This window comes from Bison bison, unplaced genomic scaffold, assembly GCF_000754665.1.
Source record: "Bison bison bison isolate TAMUID 2011002044 unplaced genomic scaffold, Bison_UMD1.0 scf7180017864181, whole genome shotgun sequence".
NCBI lineage: Eukaryota > Metazoa > Chordata > Mammalia > Artiodactyla > Bovidae > Bison > Bison bison.
In genome coordinates, this window is record NW_011494753.1 from 6,982,069 (window position 1) to 7,003,583 (window position 21,515).

The window sequence follows — 21,515 nt, forward strand, 5'->3', positions numbered from 1 at the left end:
CGGGCCTCGCAGCGCGGCTGCCGCGGGCTTTGTCCCCGCGGGACAAAGGGGGCTGCCGGGCGAGGCCTGGTCGGGGCAGCCTGACAATGGGGGCCGGGCGGGGCGCCGCTCACTCTCCGATGGACCCCGGAGTCTGTAAGCGCGTCAAAACAATGCAGCCCAAGAGCCAGATCCCTTCTACTTTCCCTACAAGGGGCAGGGTTACTGAGGGGATCATTGGGGGAGGGCCCTTGGAGAGCAGATATGGGTCACCCCAAAAGCCCTCCGCAAGGGAGGTCTCTAATAGCTCTGTTTTTCTCCACCATTTTGCCCTCCTGATAGTAATGCGTGATCCCCTCTGTATATCGCTTACCTCCCAAAGGAAGAAGTCGATGAATATGTTAAACTCTCCCCCGAAGAGCAACACAAAAGACTGAAGTCAATCATAAAGAAAATTGACTTGGACTCAGATGGCTTTCTCACCGAAAGTAAGGACGTCCTACACAACTAACAATGGAGACAGCCCTTTGTAGGAGACAAATGCAAACATTTAAGCAGGGTGTCTGTTGAGTGTAGATGACTAGTGTTGCAATCAGTTAGAGATGATATGTGAGAGGGGAAAAAGGACATGGTGAGTAGGTTTTATACCTCCAAATCTTTAGACATAGGATACCAAGTAAAGCTCAGTGCTTTCTCCCGTAATACATAAGCATCATTGACCCTACACGGTGTTCAGGTCATACCTAGAGCAATTGCCGGACTCCTCACATGACTTTTTATCAGTGTCAACAATGTAATTCATTTTGGAGAAACAAACTAAAGCCTTAAGGCATTAAGTTTATTGCTCTTTTGATAAATGCTTCATTAGAATCTTAAGAACTTGCTTCTTTTTATAAGCAAGTAGAAAAGGACCTGTTGCGTGTGAATTGTATTTATGACACATGATTATAACTCGGTAGGAACCATATAATCATTATGTCCACCTCTTTTTGTAGGGGTGAAGAAATTGAAACCCAGAGGCATACGTACCTTGCTCAAATGAGTGGCAAAACCAGGATTAGAATCCATATCTCCTGCCCTTAATTCAGTCTTTAATATCCTTCACTTAAAAAAAAAAAAAAAATGAGTGCTCTTAGATAGGTTCTAGAGTCAGGAACGAAATGCACAGATTATTAAAAGAATAGTCTAAATAAATAGCTGCCTCTCCCCATTGCTTCATTCATTTGAAGAACCCTATCAACTTTTCCAAATTGATCCTCAACAAAAATTCAGGAACTGTTTTGCTATAACTCTCATTTAAATGGTGCTCAACATCTGAAGAATGAAGTTGCTAGAGAGAATTACAACCTGATTGGTAAATTCAAGATGTGTTGTCAATGAAGTGCCCTCAGGTGTGGTCACCAATATTAAGGCTTTGTTCCTTCTATGTGAACAACAGAGCCTCTAGGCTAATTATCCAATAAGAATAGGTCCATCTTTGGATACATTAGAGAGTGCGCAAGATGATTTGGAAAACTTGGTGGCATTTATCTGTAAGGGCCTATATATGCTCCAATATTTAACAGTAAGCTTTTAAAAAATTAAAATTAAAAGGAACTTAGTCCAAATCTTCATTTAGTAGATGAGAAAACAAAACCTTGAGAGGGTAAACTTACCTCTAACAGCAGAGCTGAAGTGTGAAGCCCTGTTTCTGGCCTCTGTTCCATTCTGTACCCTGTTACGCCTGGACGATCATTCCACTTGAGGACTCTTCAGGAAGTTTTGCTTATTTGCACGTTAAGGGCCATGACTGGACTCGGGTTCTTGAGAGACAGCAAAGTTCAGTGGAAAGAGTTTGGGCTTTGAAGCCAAACATGGTGTTTGAATCTGGACTCTGCTGCTTATCAGTTATGAGTCCTCAATTTCTAATATCAATTTCCTGAACTGTAAAGCAATGATTATAATTGCCTTGTTTTGAAGATTAGAGACAGCATCTGTAGAGGACTTGGTATAAAGTAATTGTTCCATGGTTACCATAATTATTCTATCCCAATTTAAAGTTTCAGGAGAGACAAAAGTATCTTTACTTTTCTCTATTCACCTGACTTCCCTCAAACTAACAGAGGAGTACCATTCTTTAAACTAAATGGTGTATTATCTTTAAACCAAATGGGTACTCTTGCTATTCTTACAAATACGCACATTTTTCTCCCCTCATCCCTTTTTTTCTATGATGCATATACTAAATATCTCTGCTGCTGCTAAGTCGCTTCAGTCATGTCCGACTCTGTGCGACCCCATAGACGGCAGCCCACCAGGCTCCCCCATCCCTGGGATTCTCAAGGCAAGAACACTGGAGTGGGTTGCCATTTCCTTCTCCAAAATATCTCTATAGATATTTTAAAGTATTTTAAGATAGATTTTTAAAAGTTGATTTGAAAGTGGACATTTGAGATTTAGAAACTTTTCCTCCATGTTTTCAGATACCCAGTTAAGACAAAGCTATTACAAGACACGCATAAATCATAATTGCTACCCATAACTTTGTTAAAATTTCCTCCAGATGATTTGACATAGTTAATGGTAATATACTGTAACAATGTTTCTCAAACTTCAGTCACTTGAGTGCATTTTTCAGAAGTTAGATCATACTTACTTATCTATTATTTCCTTAATATAGTCTTGATTCAACTCAATGTAAAATGTATTTTAAACTGTATATTACTTTTGTAAATGAAGAACACTTTTTTCTAATACGTATTAAGTGGGTAGCTATTCAAATATTTGTGCTTCCTGAGAGGTCTGTGATAATTAGCAAAGTAAAAGTTGCTCAGTCGTGTCCAACTCTTTGTGATCCCATGGACTATACAGTCCATGGAACTCTCTAGGCCAGAATACTTGAGTGAGTAGCCTTTTCCCTCTCCAAGGGATCTTCCCAACCCAGGGATCAAACTCAGGTCTCCTGCATTGCAGGTGGATTCTTTACCAGCTGAGCCACAAGGGAAGCCCAAGAATACTGGAGTGGGTAGCCTATCTCTTCTCTAGTGGATCTTCCCAACCTAGGAATCAAACCAGGGTCTCCTGCATTGGGACAGATTCTTTACCAACTGAGCTATCAGGAAAGCCCAATTAGCAAAAGTTATCTGCAATTTTTTGGATAATATGTTTTAAAAGTCAAGTGCTTTCTTGGCCAATTGGTAGTTTATTTAATAAATACTTCTTGAGCCCGGTGCTTTCTAGTCATTTGGAGTACCTTAGTGAACAAAATATACCAAAACTCTCCATACTCAAAGGGCTTACGTTCTGGGTTGATCACATATAACATTCTTAGATTCCAAACAGCTCTCCTTGTCTCCTACTCCTATTTCTATGAACGCAGCTAAACCAATTCTCACTCAAATATTTATAAACACTAAAGTTTTTTTTTTTTTTCTTTTAAAGAATGTTTAGAAATCCTCACTACTCTTAAGTATCAGAATTACTGTCACATTCATTGTGTTCTGGGAAATTCTCATAGGTGAACTCAGTTCATGGATTCAAATGTCTTTTAAACATTATGCTATGCAAGAAGCGAAACAACAGTTTATTGAGTATGATAAAAACAGTGATGGTAGTGTGTCATGGGATGAATACAACATTCAGATGTATGATCGGGTGATCGACTTTGTTGAGAACACTGCTCTCGATGATGCAGAAGAGGAGTCTTTTAGGCAGGTGAGTATGTGTGCACAAGCTTTTTCTTTTGATTATATCAGTTCAGTTTCCTGCATGAGTGAGCACAAGAACCCTGAGGTCATCAACTGGATTGCCTTGTTCTCTAGGCAATCACCTGTTCCACCTCAGTGGTCATTTTGATGTTTCCTTTCTAGCCAGATTTAGGATTCTTATTCTGGACTACCTCAATTATCCCTGCATCTTTTTCTTAGCTGCATCATTTGTTCTCATTTCCTGGTTTGCTTTTTTAGTGTATTTTGAATATGTTTCATAATATTTTATTTTATTGTGTTATTGAATGGTTGGTTTTGTATCATATTTATTAGGAAGATTATAGAGGCCTATTCCCATTTTTAAGTACCATTTTAAGTATTTATATAAAATAAACATTTTTTAAATTGTGGTAAGATACACATAAAATTTACCATTTTACTATTTTTAAGTGTGCAGTTCCATATTTTTTTATTATATTCACACTGTTAGGCAACCAATCTCCAGAATTTATTTCATCTTGCAAAACTGAAACTCTAAACCCATTAAAGTGTTAGTCACTTAGTCGTGTCTGACTCTTTGCAACCCCATGGACTGTAGGCTGCCAGCCTCCTTTGTCCATGGAATTCTCCAGGCAAGAATACTGGAGTGGGTTTCCATTCCCTTCTCCAGGGAATCTTTTCCACCCAGGGATCAAACCCAGGTCCCCTGCATTGCACGCACATTGTCTACCATCTGAACCACCAGGAAGCCTCAAATAACTCCCCGTTTCCACTTCCCCCAGCCCCTGGCAATCACCGCTTTACTTTGTGTCTCTGAATTCAACTACAGTAATTCCCCAACATATGAACGAGTTCCATTCCAAAAGTGCATTCATAAGTTCAACAAAGTTAGCCTGTACCCAACAAACACAAATCAGCTATACAGTATTATAATAGGTTTATAATACTTTTTGCACAAATAATACACACAAAAATACAAGAAAATAAAACAACTTTAATTTTACAGTATAGTACCTTGAAAAGTACAGTAGTTCCAGCTACGTCACTGCTTCTTTTATGCTTGCCTCTGGACATATTGGGCTTGAAATAAGGAGACTGCACTACCGTATTTTATACAGTGCCTGCATGCATGCTGAGTTGCTTCAGTCATGTCTGACTTTGCAATGCCAGGCTGCTTTGTCCATGGGATTTTCCAGGCAAGAATACTGGAGTAGGTTGCCATTTCCTTCTCCAGGGCATCTTCCGACCCAGGGGTCGAACCTGCGTCTCTTACGTCTTCTGCATTGGCAGGCTGGTTCTTTACCTCTAATGCCACCTTCAAAGCCCGTACTCTGTACATACTGTACAGTAAGGTACACAAAAGCATAAGCACTTGGAGAGGATGCATGCATGTGACAATGGACGCCAGACCTGTGAATTAGCTTAAGTGATTGGACATGAAAACACACGTTCACATCTTTGAAAGTTTGCAACTTGAAGGTTCATATGAATGAGACTTACTGTATTCTAGGTGCCTCATGTAAGTGGAATCATACAGTATATTTTTTGTGATTAGCTTATTTCACTTAGCAGTCTCAAGATTTGTCCAGGTCATACTATGTGTCAAAATTTCCTTTTAAAGACAATAATATTCCAGTATATGTATATATCACATTTTGTTATCCATCCATCAATCAATGGTGAGTTGAGTTGCTTCATCTTTTTGGCTATTGGGAGTAATGTTGCTATGAACATGGATGTACAAATACCTCTTTGAGATCCTGCCTTTAATTCTTTTGTGGGTACATCCAGAAGTGGAATTGCTAGTTCATATATAGTAATTCTGTTTTTAAATTTCTGAGGAACTGCAACACTGTCTTCCATAGTGGCTGCACCATTTAAAATAACTTATTTTTAAAGATTCAGTATTACTGTGAGTTGTGTTGTGTCTCATGGTTTAATTTGTTGAAATACTTCTTAAGCAGAATTGAGGAAGACATATTTAGGAATTAATAGGAACTTTTTTAAAGACTTTACTTAGTAATTAGTAGGAACTCTTTAAGACAAATTACTATAAGCCTTAAAAATTGATATTGTGAATACTTTGTATTTCAGAGGTAATTTTAAAGACTTTTTTTAAAAAGAGGTTGTTGTATGTGGAAAAAATAAACTCAAACAACTATTTGCAAAGGTCATGTCCCAAAATATTAGTCAAGGGTGCTTTGAAAACTTTTGAGCTTCCTCTATTGGCATCTACAATTTAGTTTTTACTGTGGCCATATTGTAGCATTGTATATGCTATTTATTTAAGAACCACTTGAACTCTGTAGGTCATCACTAACTCGAAATTGGTTGTTTCTCTGCTAAGGATTGTCGACTAAAAAAATGCACAATTGAGAGTTGTGTGTTAAGTTTTATTTGAGGCAATATGAGGACTGCAGCCTGGGAGACAGCGCCTCAGATAGCTCTGAGAAACTGCTCCAAAGAGGCAGGGGGGAAGGAAAGGACAGTATATATGTGATTTGGGTAAAGGGGGAGTACATACAGTCAAGCACATTAATTTTTTTAGAAAGTTTCTGCTGGTCTTATGAAGCTTCTGCTAGTCATGAGAAACAGTTGTCAACCATGAAGGATTTTAGTGCTTTTCTAGAGATGAGGAGATATAAGAATTGGGCTCATAAAATTATCTCCTGAGAATATCTAACTATCTGAAGACCTGTCCTGCCAGTTTTCCCAGAACGCAGAGTGCCTGGCTTCTGCTGTCCATCTTGAGCTCCTTCAGAGGGTGCTGGAGCCCAGCAGCTGCAGCAGCACATGATTTAATTCTTGTAGAGGTAGATGGCAGGCACCCATGGCAAGTGCCAATTTGTGGTTGACATGATTATGCATGTGCTGTGCCTGTACCACGAGTGTGGAGGGTAAGGACTCCAGCTCTGGGGCCAGTCAACTTGGCTTTACATTCAGCAAGGGCTTCCCCAGTGCTTCGGCAGCTAAAGAATCCACTTGCAATTCAGGAGCTGGAGGAAATGCGAGTTCAGTCCCTGGGTTGGGAAGATCCCCTGGAGGAGACGGACTGGCGGGCTGCAGTCCAAAGGGTCGCAAAGCATCAGACAGGACTGAGCATGCACGCAGCACCACGTGACAGTGGTGTGCCTTGGGTTAAATTAACCCTCCTGTGCCTCAGTGTCCTCCTATCTAAAAATGGGGATGAAAACAGTATGGAGAAATAGTAATAAATAGTAGCAGTTGAACTGGTAAATCCTTCTATGTTAATTTGAAAGAAATTGTTGAAGAAAACATGTGAGTCACATGTTTATCTCTAATACTTACATACAATCAGCTTTTGGAAGTTGTTTAAGCATTTGTTAACTATCAGCTTTAGAGTAGATAAGATTTAATATATAGGGGGAAAGTATCCTCTTTTCTCCTTATTTGGGTCTTCATCTTACAGCAGACTGAAAAGAGTGTAAATCAGTCTTTTCACTACTTAGTGCTAAAAAGAAAACAGATGATGATGAGATCTAGAATTTGTCTGCTAGTTATTCTCCTTTACTATAGGAATTAACTCATCTTAAAAGCATCGTTCACATTCCAAGATTTTTTCTTAAAACCAAACCATGGTGTGACATTATGACTTCTTTGCCAGGGAATAATACAAATGTTAAATACAGTATTTTAAAATCTTACCAGAAGTAGATTCTGTGTTTGTTTGTTTGTTTTTCACTCAAAAGATTTAATTATTATCCCATCAAAAAGTAGGGAAATTGTGTAGTTTTTAAAAATCTATATTCTTTGGAGAGTGGAGTAGGGTGGAATGTAATAATACATGATGGTATTGAGAAGAAAATCTTTACTTCGAAGAAGTACGTGACTTGTTACATAAACTGTTGATGAGCAGTTTGGTTTTTTTTAAAGACGTCTGATTTTAATGCTGTGTTTCCCACCCAGGTACTCCGGACATGTTGATTATAAGACTGTACTTTTAAAGAATGAATTAGATGGACCTTATAGCCTACAGGAATTAATGGGTCCCTGAAATGAACACTTCTCAATGGGAGTCCTATTGGTCCTGTTGCTTATTCTTCAACAACATAGGAATATGTCTCTACATGAAATTCTATTTATAATACTTTGTTAGAATTATATATATATATATTTACATATATGACCCACTAAAAGTGGATGTGGAGTGTAAAAATGAACCCAGACACAATTGCATGATTCTGCAAAATAAAAAAAAAAAGGATGAAGAATGTATCGATCTTGATCAAAGTTACAGCTTAAACATTGTACCATAAAATAATCATAAAAAGTAATTGGATGTCCAAATAAAATGTTTCTGTATGGAAGCCTATTAAAAACCAAAAATCAATTTGATAGCTGAATTATATGTTACTTTTAATGTTTTCATATAGAGAATAGAGATAACCTGGAATAATGACTTGCAGGCTGTGAGATGCCGGAAAAAAAGTATTTCTTTATGACCTGATGAACAAGTATAGTCAGCACTTTTAAGCAGGATAATTAAAGTTTGAGGACCTACCTGGCAAAAGCTCAATTCCTATAACTTCTAAAGCCAGCTGCGAATGTGCATGTGTAAGCAGGATTTATTTGTGTAGGATATAATCATGCATGTGGCTAATCAGAATCTTAAGACCTAGACTTCTGTTCAGTTATCACAGGTTATAGATTTCCTCATGTAAAATCTTTAGTCTACCAAAAGATGGCAGTTTTGTTCTTCACAAGTTTCTGTTACAATGTAAAAATAAATGACTATAGTAGTTTCTATCTTTTTACTACTGTGCATAGTACTTTCTATGCACTAGAACACAAGGGTTTTATACAGAAAAAAAAAGTGTTGAGGTTTTATGAAACTGACAGTCCTTTGTGGTCATCTTTTAGAAATTTGCCCCTTTGGACAAAGTCTTGGTGTATTAGCTTCTTTAATATGAGTCTCTAATAAATTGTGTTCTTTAAATGACCATGAATAAGACTTTTAAAAATCACATTATTTTTTAAAAACATGAGAAATGTAAATGAGAAAAGTACTTTTTTTTTTTTTTTTAAGAAATCTCAGCTATTGAAAGAGATCCTTTCTTTCCATAGGCAAATTTGGCCGAAATCAGCTCCCTCTGCTGAAACATGGACCTTTTTGCTCCAGATTGAAGGGTTCTTTCATAAGGAAATCTAAGCACTTTAGTATTTTGAATAGTGATTTATTAAAAAAACTTGATTGACTCAGCTAAGTACCTCAAATTCTTGTTTTTCTACTTTTCCCCATGTTAAACCTGAACATAACATGTACATTATTTAGTCTAGTTATTTAAAATTATGAAACATTAAGTTAAAAGCAGCTATTTGGAAACATGTTTTTTTCCTGCCATGATTGGATGAATATAACTGGCTAGTGGAATCTGGGTATTTAAAAGACAAATTCTTTGGGGAAAGAAGTGAGCCTCCACTGTAACTCAGTCATCGTAAAAGAACTACTGTTTCAGTAAACGAGTGCTACCCAACCTTTAGTATTCTAGAAAATTGAGCATTTCTTTTCAACAGTGAAACACATAAATTAAAAGCTTCTAAAATATTTGAAATTGTGCTTTTTAAAAAAATGTGTGATTTAATACACATCAGTTTATAAAAAGGAAAGTTATTCCTAGAAATTTCTCAAAATGTATGCAGGATTAGCAATATGCCACTATTGGCTTCCAATACTCTTAATTACAGAATTACCTTTGAGAAAATTGATTAAAAGTCACTTTTCTCCTAATAGTCGCTACTGCTTGGTTTCCTACCAGAGTGTACTTGAGGGGAAAGAAAAGGAAGATGGGCATGACAAAGTAGAAAATGGTATGATTATTTAGCTCAACCCCAAGATAAGGGCTTTTCAGCTTTTAATGTGTTTATCTGGACATACAGAATTAGCACTATAAACAGCCTATGAAGAGTAGACTTCCAAATATTTACCAAAAGTATTCTCATAAGAGGAGTATTTGAAACCTGTTACAGTGTTTTTGAAAAGTCATTTTGAAGACCAGAAACAGAAATAGGCACACCAAGAACTAATACATAGTCTAAAGTCATTGCTTTGGGGGCATTCAAAAAGTTGCTGTGATTGTTAAAGAAGGTAGTGTGTAGTGTTGTAGAAAGAACAGGAGGGATCCAAGTTCAATATATTTTAGTTGTTTTCCTGACATCCCTTTCAATAAATCATTTTAATCTCAATTTTTCTATCAATAATAGTAACATGTAACATTGAATACCTAATATGTTTTCTAATTGCTTGATAGGAATTCTCATCCCAGTTGCTTAATAGAGATTTTTTTCTTATTATGAATTGTTCAGTTTATTTAAACTAAAAAAAAAAACAAAAAATAGTTCACTGATTTCTCTCACTTCCCTACCAGCCACTTCTGGCAGCCACCTGTCTGTTCTCTCTATCTGTGAACTTGGTTTTTTGTTTTTGTTTTTTGGGTTTTGTTTTTGTGAACTTTTTGTTTGTTTGTTTTTAGATTCTACATATGCAAGGTCATACAGTATTTGTCTTTCTCTGACTTATTTCACAAAGCGTAATGCCCTTGAGGTATATATCCATGTTGTCTTAAATGACAAGATTTTATTCTTTATGGCTGAGTAATATTCTTATATATATTAGTGGAATATATTATGTAATTTCTTTATCCATTTATCCATCAGTGGATATAGGCTGTTCCCATGTGTTGGCTATTGTAAATAATGCTGCAGTGAACATAGAGGCTTGTATATCTTTTTGAGTTAGTATTTTCATTTTCTTTAGACAAATACCCAGAAGTGGAATTGCTGGACTGTCTTGTTGTATAGCATCCAGGTGTCAGGTGTGCCTCACTGTGGTTTTGGTTTGCATTTCCCTGATGATTTCTGATGCTGAGCATCTTTTCACGTGCCTATTGGCCATCTGTATGTATTCAGAAAATGTCTATTCAGACCTGCCCATTTTTGTAGTTGGACTGTTTGTTTTTCTATTGAGTTGTGCGAGTTCTCTATATATTTTGGATATTAGCCCCTTATCAGATAGATGATTTGCAAATATTTTCTCCCATTCAGTAGCTTTCATTTTCTTGACGATTTCTTTGGCTGTGCAGAAGCCTTTTAGTTTGATGTAGTCCCACTTGTTTATTTTTGCTTCTGTTGTTTTTGGTGTCAAATTATCCCAGTTGTATAGTTGAGGAGCCCAAAGAGGTTAAGCAGTTTGCCGTAAGTAACAATAAGTGGCATTGCTGGAATTCAGATCTGAGTCTCCCTGTGTCGCTGTACTGCTTCTAGTAAATGCTTGTTATTTGCCCAAATTACCATCAAAGGGATGATGTGAAGATTAAATGTGATAATGGATATAAATGTACTTTAGAGTTCACATAGCTTGTATTTTTCAAAGTATTTTTTAATGACATTATGGGATGAATGAGAAAACCTTTAAATGTTCAATATTTAATTTTCAAAGCTTCATTTAAAGGACAAGAAGCGATTTGAAAAAGCTAACCAGGATTCAGGCCCTGGCTTGAACCTTGAAGAGTTTATTGCTTTTGAGCATCCTGAAGAAGTTGATTATATGACGGTAAGGAAGAAAAAACTTCAAGATAACTATTGAATAGCCAAAACTTTAAAACTTTTACATAGTAATGAAAATAAATTATATACAAAACAGAATTTTAGGAGATGATCTAAACTTTTCCTTGCTTGAGAAAAGGGGTGGGAAGACGGAGGTTTTCTGGTGGAGTGGGGGTGTATACAGGGCAGGAGAAGGTAAGGAATGAGGTTTTCTTCAGTCTCTGAAGTGTGTATGTGTATCCGTCTTTGCCCAGCTAGTTTCTCTTTCATAACTGGGTTACCTTCAGCGCCTTCCTTGTCGTTTTGTAGCTTTCAGACTTTTCTCAGGTGTTTCAATATCAGTAACACCAGAACTTGCTGTTTAGTTTACAGGGTTACTTGTGAAAACTTTTGGTCTGGGAACACCATCACATTTAGATCCCTTTTCATAGGGTATGGGGGTGGGATGAGGTGGGGGGATGCAACTGCTAATGACTAATACTGTTTTTGCAACTTTAGGCATAATGAGTCCTCTCATCCCTTTAGTACTTAAAAGAAGTACCAGCTTTTCAAAATTTTGTTGAACTCAGGGTATAATTCAACAGTGATTAAGTCCCTGCTATGACTAGGTAAACTTCTTAGGAGCAGAAACTATCATATTGGAGAGTAAACTTTAACATAAGAAATGGCTTTTAAAAAACAGACTAAACGTTTACATTGAGGTCTGTTGCCTTGCGTCACCCCCAGCTGTGTGGCTTGGTTCCCTGGACATTTCAGGGAGGGAAGATGTAGCTTTGTGCTTAATGGGTCATGGTTGGATGTCCCTGCCTTGATAGCAGGACTGCAGATATATTTTTCTCTCTAACTCGGTGGCAAGACACCACCATCAGTGCCATTTCTCTTGCCATTGTGAGGCTTTGGATTTCTTACTTTCCACAAAGTACATGACCTAGTTTGAGAACATTGCTGGGCACAGTTTGTTTAAGTGCCAGAATTAAGTGGAGATAAGCTAATTGAGCCCTAGCATGGTAGGCGGAGGATGTTGGATCTTGATTATCTGGGGAATAAGGAACAGTTGAAGACTGAGGAGGGAAATGACCAGTGATAGCAATGAAATAATTTAGGCATTATGTGTATGGCCCTGGAATATAAAGTGGCAATGGAATGAATTGATGAGTGACCAACATTTTGAAGAAAGCATAGACAGGAATGTTGACTGATGTAGCATGGGAGGGGAAGAGGGCAAGAATCAGAAATGACTCTGAGGTTGGAAGCTTGAGTAACAATGATACAAAAGCAGTACCATCGCAGAATGGGATATGTCGGGATGGGAAAGGATGGTCTTTGTGCTGAGTTGGAGTTGATGGCAGCACACAAGATGGGTGATCATAAGACGGTGTCTCATTCAGAGCAGCTTCATTAATTTCTGTTTACCTTAATTGTCTTCGTGGATCTTTTTTTCCTTGTTTCCCCTTTAAGGGTATATAGGATAGGAAAAGGGCAGAAAATAAGATCAACTAAGTGATTCTACTTTGAATTAAAAGTTGGAATTTAAAAATATTTTCGTTCACATAATTTTAAAAATTATTTTAACCAAGGGCAGCATTCTTGAAATGTCTTTGTTTCCCAAGAGGATTACTTGAATGCAGGAATAATCAGTTTGATCAGTGATTCTTTTATTGGATCACAGACTCCTTTAAAAAAATCTGATGCAAGCTGTATACCCTGCCCCAGAAAAGTCCTGAACATGTCCATGTTCATACACATAAAATACTGGGTTATAATTTCAAGAGATTCTCAGATCTTCTCTCCAAAACTAATCTTTGGGTCTCCAGGTTAACATCCCCTGGTTTCTGTATCGAAAATCTGTTATATTTGATTAAAAAAAAACAACAAAACCCAACAACTTCTACTTAAGTGTTGTTTCATGCAGATATAGATAAAGCCCCTGGATTTGACTACAATAAGAGACTTTTGAGAATATGTTTCACTGTAGTTATGGTTCTGGAATCCAGGCTGAAAAAGTATTCAGGCAGCAGCAGGTAATGAGGAAATGAGAACAGTAGCTGTAACCTCTGAGAGGAAAAGAAAGACCAGGATGGTGGTTAATGAGTGCAGCAGAGTCATGGGAACTTGGCTGTTTTTAAAGGCACAGAAGAAGGAGCTAGTGGAAAGGGTTGGAGAAGCTGGAGTTAAGAGTAAAAGAAAGCTCTCAGGAAGTGGGGAAGTATGGGATCTAGGAAGACAGTTGAGGGCTTCATCCTAGAGAAGAGGGGCAGAGCTTTAACTGCTGAGATCAAAGAGAAGGATGAAAGGAACAGGCATCAAAATAGAGGTGGTTAAAGGTGAGGATGCAGTGCTGGGAAACAAGGAAGGATTTCAGAAGACCTCTCCCATGCTTAGAAAAACAGGAAGTCTTTGCCAAGAGCATGTTGAAGAGAATTGGGGTAAGGCTTAGAGAAAATAGAGATGTCAAAAAACAGCCATAGAGTGTTAGGGAAGCTGAAGCAGAGAGAGACTTCCAAGCTGCAGTGAGAGCCCACAGAAGTGGCAAAAAATAAATTTATAAGGATTAGGTTTCTATTTTTGTATCTTCCTCTGATTCTGGAATAAAGGAGAAAGTGATGTGGGTCTGACGTATAGCATGAGGACAGGCATAATTAGAAAAGGGTCCAAGGGGACACAGGAGTGTAGTAAGGGAAGCAGTGGAGCAGGTCGTCTTGGGAAAGCATAACTAGAAAGGGCGTGATCTTTGGGTCAGAAGGGATTAGTTGGTAAGGAGCCTTAGAAAGAGTCAGGAACCGATTTGGGGGCAGTCTAGGGTGGATGAGGGTAGATGGGTGGAAGAGGAAGCAAGGAAGTTGAAGTTTTATAGGGTACTGACCCATTTCAGGCAACAGTTCTATGCAGAGACATCTGAGATGAGGGTTCTTTTGGCTTGTTAATGGATTGACAGGAAAGTGAAATTAAAGAAGACAAAGGTAATATAAGATATATCATTCTTCAGAAGGAGGTAATGTGCAGAAAATAGAAATGTGAGTTTATTGCCAAGGTTATTCAGGAGGGTGAGGTAGAGTGCTCAATAATAGAAGCCTAAGGATGTTAAATTCTAAGCTATTAATATTTGGGGTTTTATTCCTGCTTCTAAATTCCAGTGTTGGGAAAGATTGTGTGGCAAGTATAGACAAAATAATTATTCCTAAAGAATAATTAGGTTAATTATTTCTATAGTAAGATTAATTAATTATAGTAGAAATAATTCAATAATCCTATAGTAGGGTTGATTTCAGATGGTGATGGAATTGAAACTTCTGTGACAGATTTTTTTTCTTTTTGGTGAACATACATGCAATAGGAATTTGTCATTCAAGAGGCTTTAGAAGAACATGACAAAGATGGTGATGGATTTGTTAGTTTGGAAGAATTTCTTGGTGACTACAGGCGGGACCCGAGTAAGTAGGCTGGAGTGTGTGGGAGGAGGGGGAAAAGGAAGAAATTGGAAGATAGTCTTGCTCATTGAGAGCTCTGTTTGACAGAGGAAAATGGAAGAAGAACTGGGCCTCATACCTCCTTGTTCAGTTCAATAAAATACTAGTGAAACAAAGGGGCTTACAGCTCGTCTGAGAATGCTGTTTTGCCCACTTCTAGTTCCTCATATAGAGCCAAGCATTTTTCTTCCGTTTCAAACAAATACAATGTAATTATCAATTCAGATGGCTGAGGAAGTAAAGGTTGATATTTTTAAACAGACTCCTGTACCTTTGCATGTAGATCTTAGAAGAAAAAAAAAAAATCCTATAAATACTAGAGTAAGACTGTGGAAAATGGCTTACTGTTTAAAATTTAAGGAGGTTTTATATGCAGCTTTTCGTATAAGCAGCTGTCTTTTCAGAATTTTTGCTTAGCATCACTTACTATGAATGTCACTTTAAAATTACCTATGGCATTACTTTGTAAGAACACACATTGTGAGAACACACAGGAAGATTTAGTCACATGATGTTCATAAAACCATTTCCCACTTCAGACTTGGGCAAACAATATCAGAACAAGTAGCAGCAGTTAGCAAGATTACTAGTTTGTGATAATATGTAACACTTAAAAAAATTTTTTTTCTCCATGAGATTTTTACATAGACTTTTTGTTAATCTCCATCTGTTTATTTATGTATTTTTAATATAAATTTATTTATTTTAATTGGAGGCTAGTTACTTTACAATATTGTATTGGTTTTGCCATACATCAACATGAATCCGCCACGGGTGTGCACGTGCTCCCCCTCCTGAACCCCCCTCCCACCTCCAGGTTCGACGCATGCTACATAGACTTTCATGTTTGTTTGTTTTTTTTCACTTTTTCAGTTGAGTTTTATCCCAGAACAGTTTTATAATAAAGCTGATGTTTTTTCTTTTTGGCCACATCACACAGCATGTGGGATCCTAGATCCGCCCCCAGGGCGTTGAACCCACGGTGCCTGCAGTGGGAGCACAGAGGCCCAAGCCCTGGTCTGCCAGGGAGGTCCCTATGCAGCAGTTTTACATATGTCCCCTCCCTTTTGAACCTCCTTCTCATCTCCCTCCCTCCCTCTGTGCAACAATTTTAAAACTCTGAGTATCACTTTTGAAAATTACTATAGAGTTTGCGCTTATTTCAGCCCTTTTCAGTTAAGTGCTTTGTTTCTTTGGGCCTCCTTTATGTGGTAAGCTTTAAATTCATTTCCTCTATCTGGGGCTATATCAGACTTCTTATGGGATATGTGTGATATTCTTGTGTATGCATGTTTATGTTCTTTTTTTAATATTAATATATTAATAGCCGCAAGTGAAGATCCAGAGTGGATACTTGTTGAGAAAGATAGATTCATGAATGATTATGACAGAGATGCTGATGGCAGACTTGATCCACAAGAACTGTTGTCCTGGGTTGTACCCAATAACCAGGGCATTGCCCAGGAAGAGGTAAGTATTACAGAAGGATTCTCTCATCCCCAAATTTGTGCTATTGTAGTAAAGGAAATTCAGAATCTTAAGCCAAAGAAGGAAGTAGTGGAGTTATTTAGGATCAATGCATTGCTATTTCTTGATTTAAATCTATGATCTGTTTTAGACTGTCAAAGAGACAAGGAAGTTAGGATGGTATTATATATGAATTCAATAGTACAATAGAATAATAAAAGTTTGTATTTACCTCTGGGGCTCAAAATGGGTTATACTAATTTTCCTTGTCTTTGAGATATCCTGAATTGGATTTGAGTTGGGAGGAGACAGAACCCAGCAGAAATTAAGAAAGGAGGTAATGAGAAATGCTGTAGACAGACCCAGTCATGATAGTTCATACTTTTAGGTACTTAGACAATAATGAGTACTTGGTATACCTGAATGATTTTGACAAATCAGATCCCATTAAAATGTGAACATCTTGCTGAAAAATACTTATTACGCTTGACACGTTTTTGTTTTATTTTAAAGGCTCGTCATCTAATTGATGAAATGGATTTGAATAGTGACCGAAAGCTCTCTGAAGAAGAGATTCTGGAGAACCAGGACTTGTTTCTTACAAGTGAAGCCACAGATTATGGCAGACAGCTTCATGATGAATACTTTTATCATGACGAGCTTTGATCCCCGGGTGTATCTGAGTAGAGCACGGGCTCCTTTTATAGTTTGTTACCAGCTTTACTTTTGTGATAAAATGTTGATGTTATATTTTACACTCTTAAGTCTTACCAGAGTCAAAATTATCTTAATGTACATTATAGTTTTGGCCTTTTAGGAGAAAAGTAAAACAAAAGCCTGATATTTATTTCCAAATGCATTGAAGAAATGAAACAATGTTGTGCCATATGACAAAAAAGTCTTTCCTAAATAGTCCATCTGTTTAGTACTGTATTGTGAAATATTTGAGTTCTGTTTCCATACTTGAAAAAAAAAACACAGGATTTCAGAGATGCCTGAACAATATTATTTAAGTAGTATGTGACTAAGCTATCAATTTTTTGTTTTAAGTAGGTTTAACTTGGGAACTGACAGAAGGACATTGTTTTTAGATTTAGCATTTTGTTTTAAAACCTTTAAAGGAACCTTAGAAGGACTTATACCTCACATATTAATGTTGAGAAGTTCTGCTTAATTTTAAAATGGTTTCTATAAAGGGTTTTATTGTATGAAATAGAACTTTATATTTTTGCATATGTATAGATAGTAATTATATTTAATGTGTAACTATAGCATTACAGTGTGTGGAATTTGACTTTGTCCAGAACTCTTTTCTGTTTCTTTTTTTTGACTGATTAAAAATGAAATGTCCTATCTTTTTATATGTTTGTTTGATTTTTATTTGATCTTTCAGGTAAACCTTGAATTCAGCAAAAGTTTTGTTGTATTATACATTACCTCACTTCATTCATTCCTGTATTTGAGAAGTGAATGTTCTCAAAACTTTGTTAAATTATATTCTTGCTGCATATTCTTATTTTGGTTCTTTTGGATAAAAGAATCATATTGTAATTGAATGTACATCTGACACATTTCAGTTGCTAGTATAGCAAATGTGGTCTCACTCTTTCGGGCTGGAAACAATCGTAAGGATTGCACGGGTTGAAATTACCAGTAGAGCCTGAGATCAGTCATACTGAAATTAAAGTCACACTTGATAAGCATTTGTCCGTACCTATGTAGTCAGTTTTAACCTTATTCAGGAAGTTAGCTTGTTACCTTTGTGGGGAGTAAGAAAAGTGAGAAGGTGAGAAATTTATTTCCCAGCTTTAACTCACAGTTTCTATTTTCTTAAATAACCTGTATTTGTGGGTGAAGAGGTCAACTATGCATTCTGTTAATCTTTTTCTAATCTGAAGTTCTCTCTTTTATAGCACGCACAGCATTGGGAGACTCAGCTAGTCTTTATGAGTATGAGAGAAAACCTGAAACTCTTTTCTGATAGAGTTAACTGTCTGCTTACCTCTCTATTGCTCCTGTTTTTGCTGATGTGAGTTGTGAATACAGATTATAAACTCTCACACTTTAATGATAGCTTGCTTACCCTGATGGCTAAAGTACATGGTTTTCATTTTAACTTACGATACTTGTCTGGTTCCTTAAGAATTAAAAGATACACAATTATCACTCATCTGCCATTTGTCAACCTTACTGAAATCAGGATATTTGGAATTACTAGTTTGATTAGCATGCTAATCATTTGTTTTTCTTACTAGATTCTCCAAAATCTATACCAGAATTGTTAGAGGATCAGATACAGCTTTTATTTTAATCTGATGAGTTAAGAATTAGCATTCTACATTCAGCCTTGATTTCACGTGGATATAAGAATTTTGGTGACATTATTAGTGGTCATCCATATCTGTACTTCTTTAATCCCTGGCATAAAGAAATTATATTTTCCAGCCCCCATGTGGGTGAACAAGGGCTGGTTCTAACCAATTAAATGTGAGTGGAAGTAGTATACGTCATTCCCAAAGCAGACCAGTGACAAACCTTTGCCGTGCCTTTGCCCTGGTGTTGTAGAGGAAGCCTTACTTGAAATGGTGAAGCCACAGGATCAAAGTAGTCTTTTTAAAGGTTTCCTGCTTTTTGGCTGCGCTGTGTCTTCGTTGCTGTGCACAGGCTTTCTCTAGTTGCTGCAAGCTGAAAGCTACTCATCCTTGCCGTGTGCGGGCTTCTCTTGCAGTGGCTTCTCTTGTTGCAGAGCAGGGGCTCTAGAGTGCAGGCTCAGCAGTTATGTTGTATGGCTTAGTTGCATGTGAAATCTTCCCAGACCAGGGATTGAACCCACATCCCCTGCACTGGCAGGTGGATTCTTTATGGAAAGTCCCGAAGTAGTCTTGATTACTGAGTGACCCCGGGAAGGTCAGATGGACCCTCAGTGGACTTTGCATGATCAAAAAATAAGACTTTTATTAAGCTGCTAAGATTTTGGTAAGAGCACAGCCTATCCTTACTAACAGAAGATTTAGTATTAAATAATTGGCTTTTATAAGCATACAGAGAAAAAAACCTGCTTTGAACAGAGTTTCTATAATTCAGAATAGAAAAGTTTATTTCTTTTGCTAATTCAAAATAGAAAAGTTTATTTCTTTTGCTAATTCAAAATAGAAAAGTTTATTTTTAATGCTTTCATTTGGATTTTAAACAAGCCTCTTTAAAAATAAAGCTTTTATTTTTATTTTAATAGAAATAGGATAATTTGAATTTATTCTTATAGAATGAGACTTTTTGAATTATTAGCTGATTCTGGTTGAAGGACTTAATAACTTCCTTTGTTTGACTCTAGGTACTACTTCAAAATGGAAAAGCTGACAGTACATACACAAATCAGTTCATACCTGTTTCTGATTGGGCAAATATACAGGACAGAAAATGACTTTATAGTTTGTGATGTGAACTTAAAAGAAGCGAGGACATTCAGTTAGCCTTACTTAGTTCTTTGCTTTGTTTTTTGTTTTTTTTTTTAAATTGACTTTATTTTAGTCTTAGCAGTCTTAAATTCACAACAAAATTGAGCAAAAGGTAGTCATTCCCATAAACTCTGCTCTTCACACATACACAGCCACCTCTACTATCAAAATCCCTCACCAGAGTGGTGTATTTGTTACAACTGATGAACCTACATTGACACATTGGAGAAGGAAATGGTAACCCACTCCACTATTCTTGCCTGGAGAATCCCATGGACGGAGAAGTCTGGTAGAACATTATTATCACCCAAAGACCACAGTTTAGGATTTGCTCTTGATGTACATTCTGTGGGTCTGGACAAATGTATAATGACATACCTACCTTTCTACAGAGTAGTTTCACTGCCCTAAAATCCTCTCTGCTCTGCCTTTATTCATTAGTCTTCCACCCCAACCCCTGGCAAACACTAAACTTACTGTCTCCTTAGTTTTGCCTTTTCCAGACATCACATAGTTGGAATTATTACAGTATATGTCCTTTTTAGGTTCCTTTGCAGTTTTAAATTTATGCATTAAATTATGCATTTATCTCTCAGGTTTTTGTGTTACTGTATTTCCTTTTAAGTGAGAAATTTCTTCTTTAAAAAACTTCTGTAAGATCTTTTCAAGTTTAAAAAATTATTTGGGAAAGCAAATTAGAGTCAAGTTCTTGAAACAAGTGTGATAACCAATGTGCTTCATTTCAACATTGAGTTTTTGTCAAATAAATATTTGGCCAGATGTTCTGACTGCTATGAAATTTTTTACAACTGATATCAGTGAGTAGCTCAGCTACTTAAGGGCATGCAGAATAGCTACTAAAATGTCTCAGTTTTATTTGGAAAAAAAAAAAAATTCAAGTACAAAGGAAAACGCACTTTCACAGTGCATGTTCACCATATCTTAATTGCAAATTTATTGCAACCTGGAGTTCACCATATCTTTATTGCAAATTAACCAAAGACAGTTCATCAGCTACAGAAAGTAAACCATTTAAATTCTTGAAACTTTAAAAATGGTTAAAGGGATTTAAAAAATTCACATAGCCTTTAATCTTGGTTTTGTGAAAAAAATAAGATTAAACAAGAAAAAAAACACCCTAGTTTTGTTTTCTGTTCTACAAAGTTACTTTTCTTCTCTTCTGAGGCCAGTTTTCAAAGAACAGAAGACATCACTCTTCTGCTCTGTGGTCCCATTAATAATGGTTGGTAACAGACGTAAAGAGACCATCCCATTACAAGAACACACTAAAAGCATGAACAAAGGTGGGTTTTCTTTGTGCCAGCTGCTGGCCTGTCTGAATTGATGCTCTGTTGTTCCATCTAACAACAAATGACCTCATGCAAGTGGATGATTTTGTTAGCGTACTCTTAAAAAAAAAATCTTGATTACCTTTAATTGTGATCTTGCATCCATGGTGATAAGGAAAGGAAAGTTGGGCTAAGCTAAGGCTGAGCTCTGACTAGCTGTTTACAGGTATTTCACCTCACCATACTACAGCAATTAGTCCTCCAGCTGTGCTCCTTCTGCCCTTCTGCTTTTTATACCCCAACACCTCAGCAAAACTTACTCCCAAACAACCCACCAAAGCAAAGCAACGAACTGAGAGCCTAGAGAAGGGAAGATGAGGGTGATTTGTATTAATGCCACTCTCCTGCTCAATTTAAAAACATGATAAACATAAAGTTTCCTGTATGACAAAGAGAAAAAGTATAACAGTTTATCTACAAATCAATGTGCTTTAGATAAATCAATATATAAAAATCCTTGCATAAAGTTAAAGGAATGAAATAAAAGTTTCTTGAGAACTACTCCTGTATCTTTATCCTTGCGTTTCTAGTGGCCAGTATGTGATTAGC

The 21,515-nt window shown here is 36.9% G+C and overlaps 1 protein-coding gene across 1 annotated transcript; it reads left to right on the top strand.

Annotated features, from left to right (window-relative positions):
* Positions 1-351: 351 nt before the first annotated feature.
* On the top strand, positions 352-17,523 carry RCN2 (reticulocalbin 2, EF-hand calcium binding domain). Its single transcript, XM_010843298.1, has 6 exons — positions 352-467; positions 3,476-3,672; positions 11,134-11,235; positions 14,563-14,659; positions 16,023-16,165; positions 16,676-17,523. Exons 2-6 carry the CDS (start codon positions 3,499-3,501, stop codon positions 16,826-16,828), a joined length of 669 nt encoding a protein of 222 aa, XP_010841600.1. The 5' UTR covers positions 352-467; positions 3,476-3,498; the 3' UTR covers positions 16,829-17,523.
* The last annotated feature ends 3,992 nt before the right edge of the window (positions 17,524-21,515 follow it).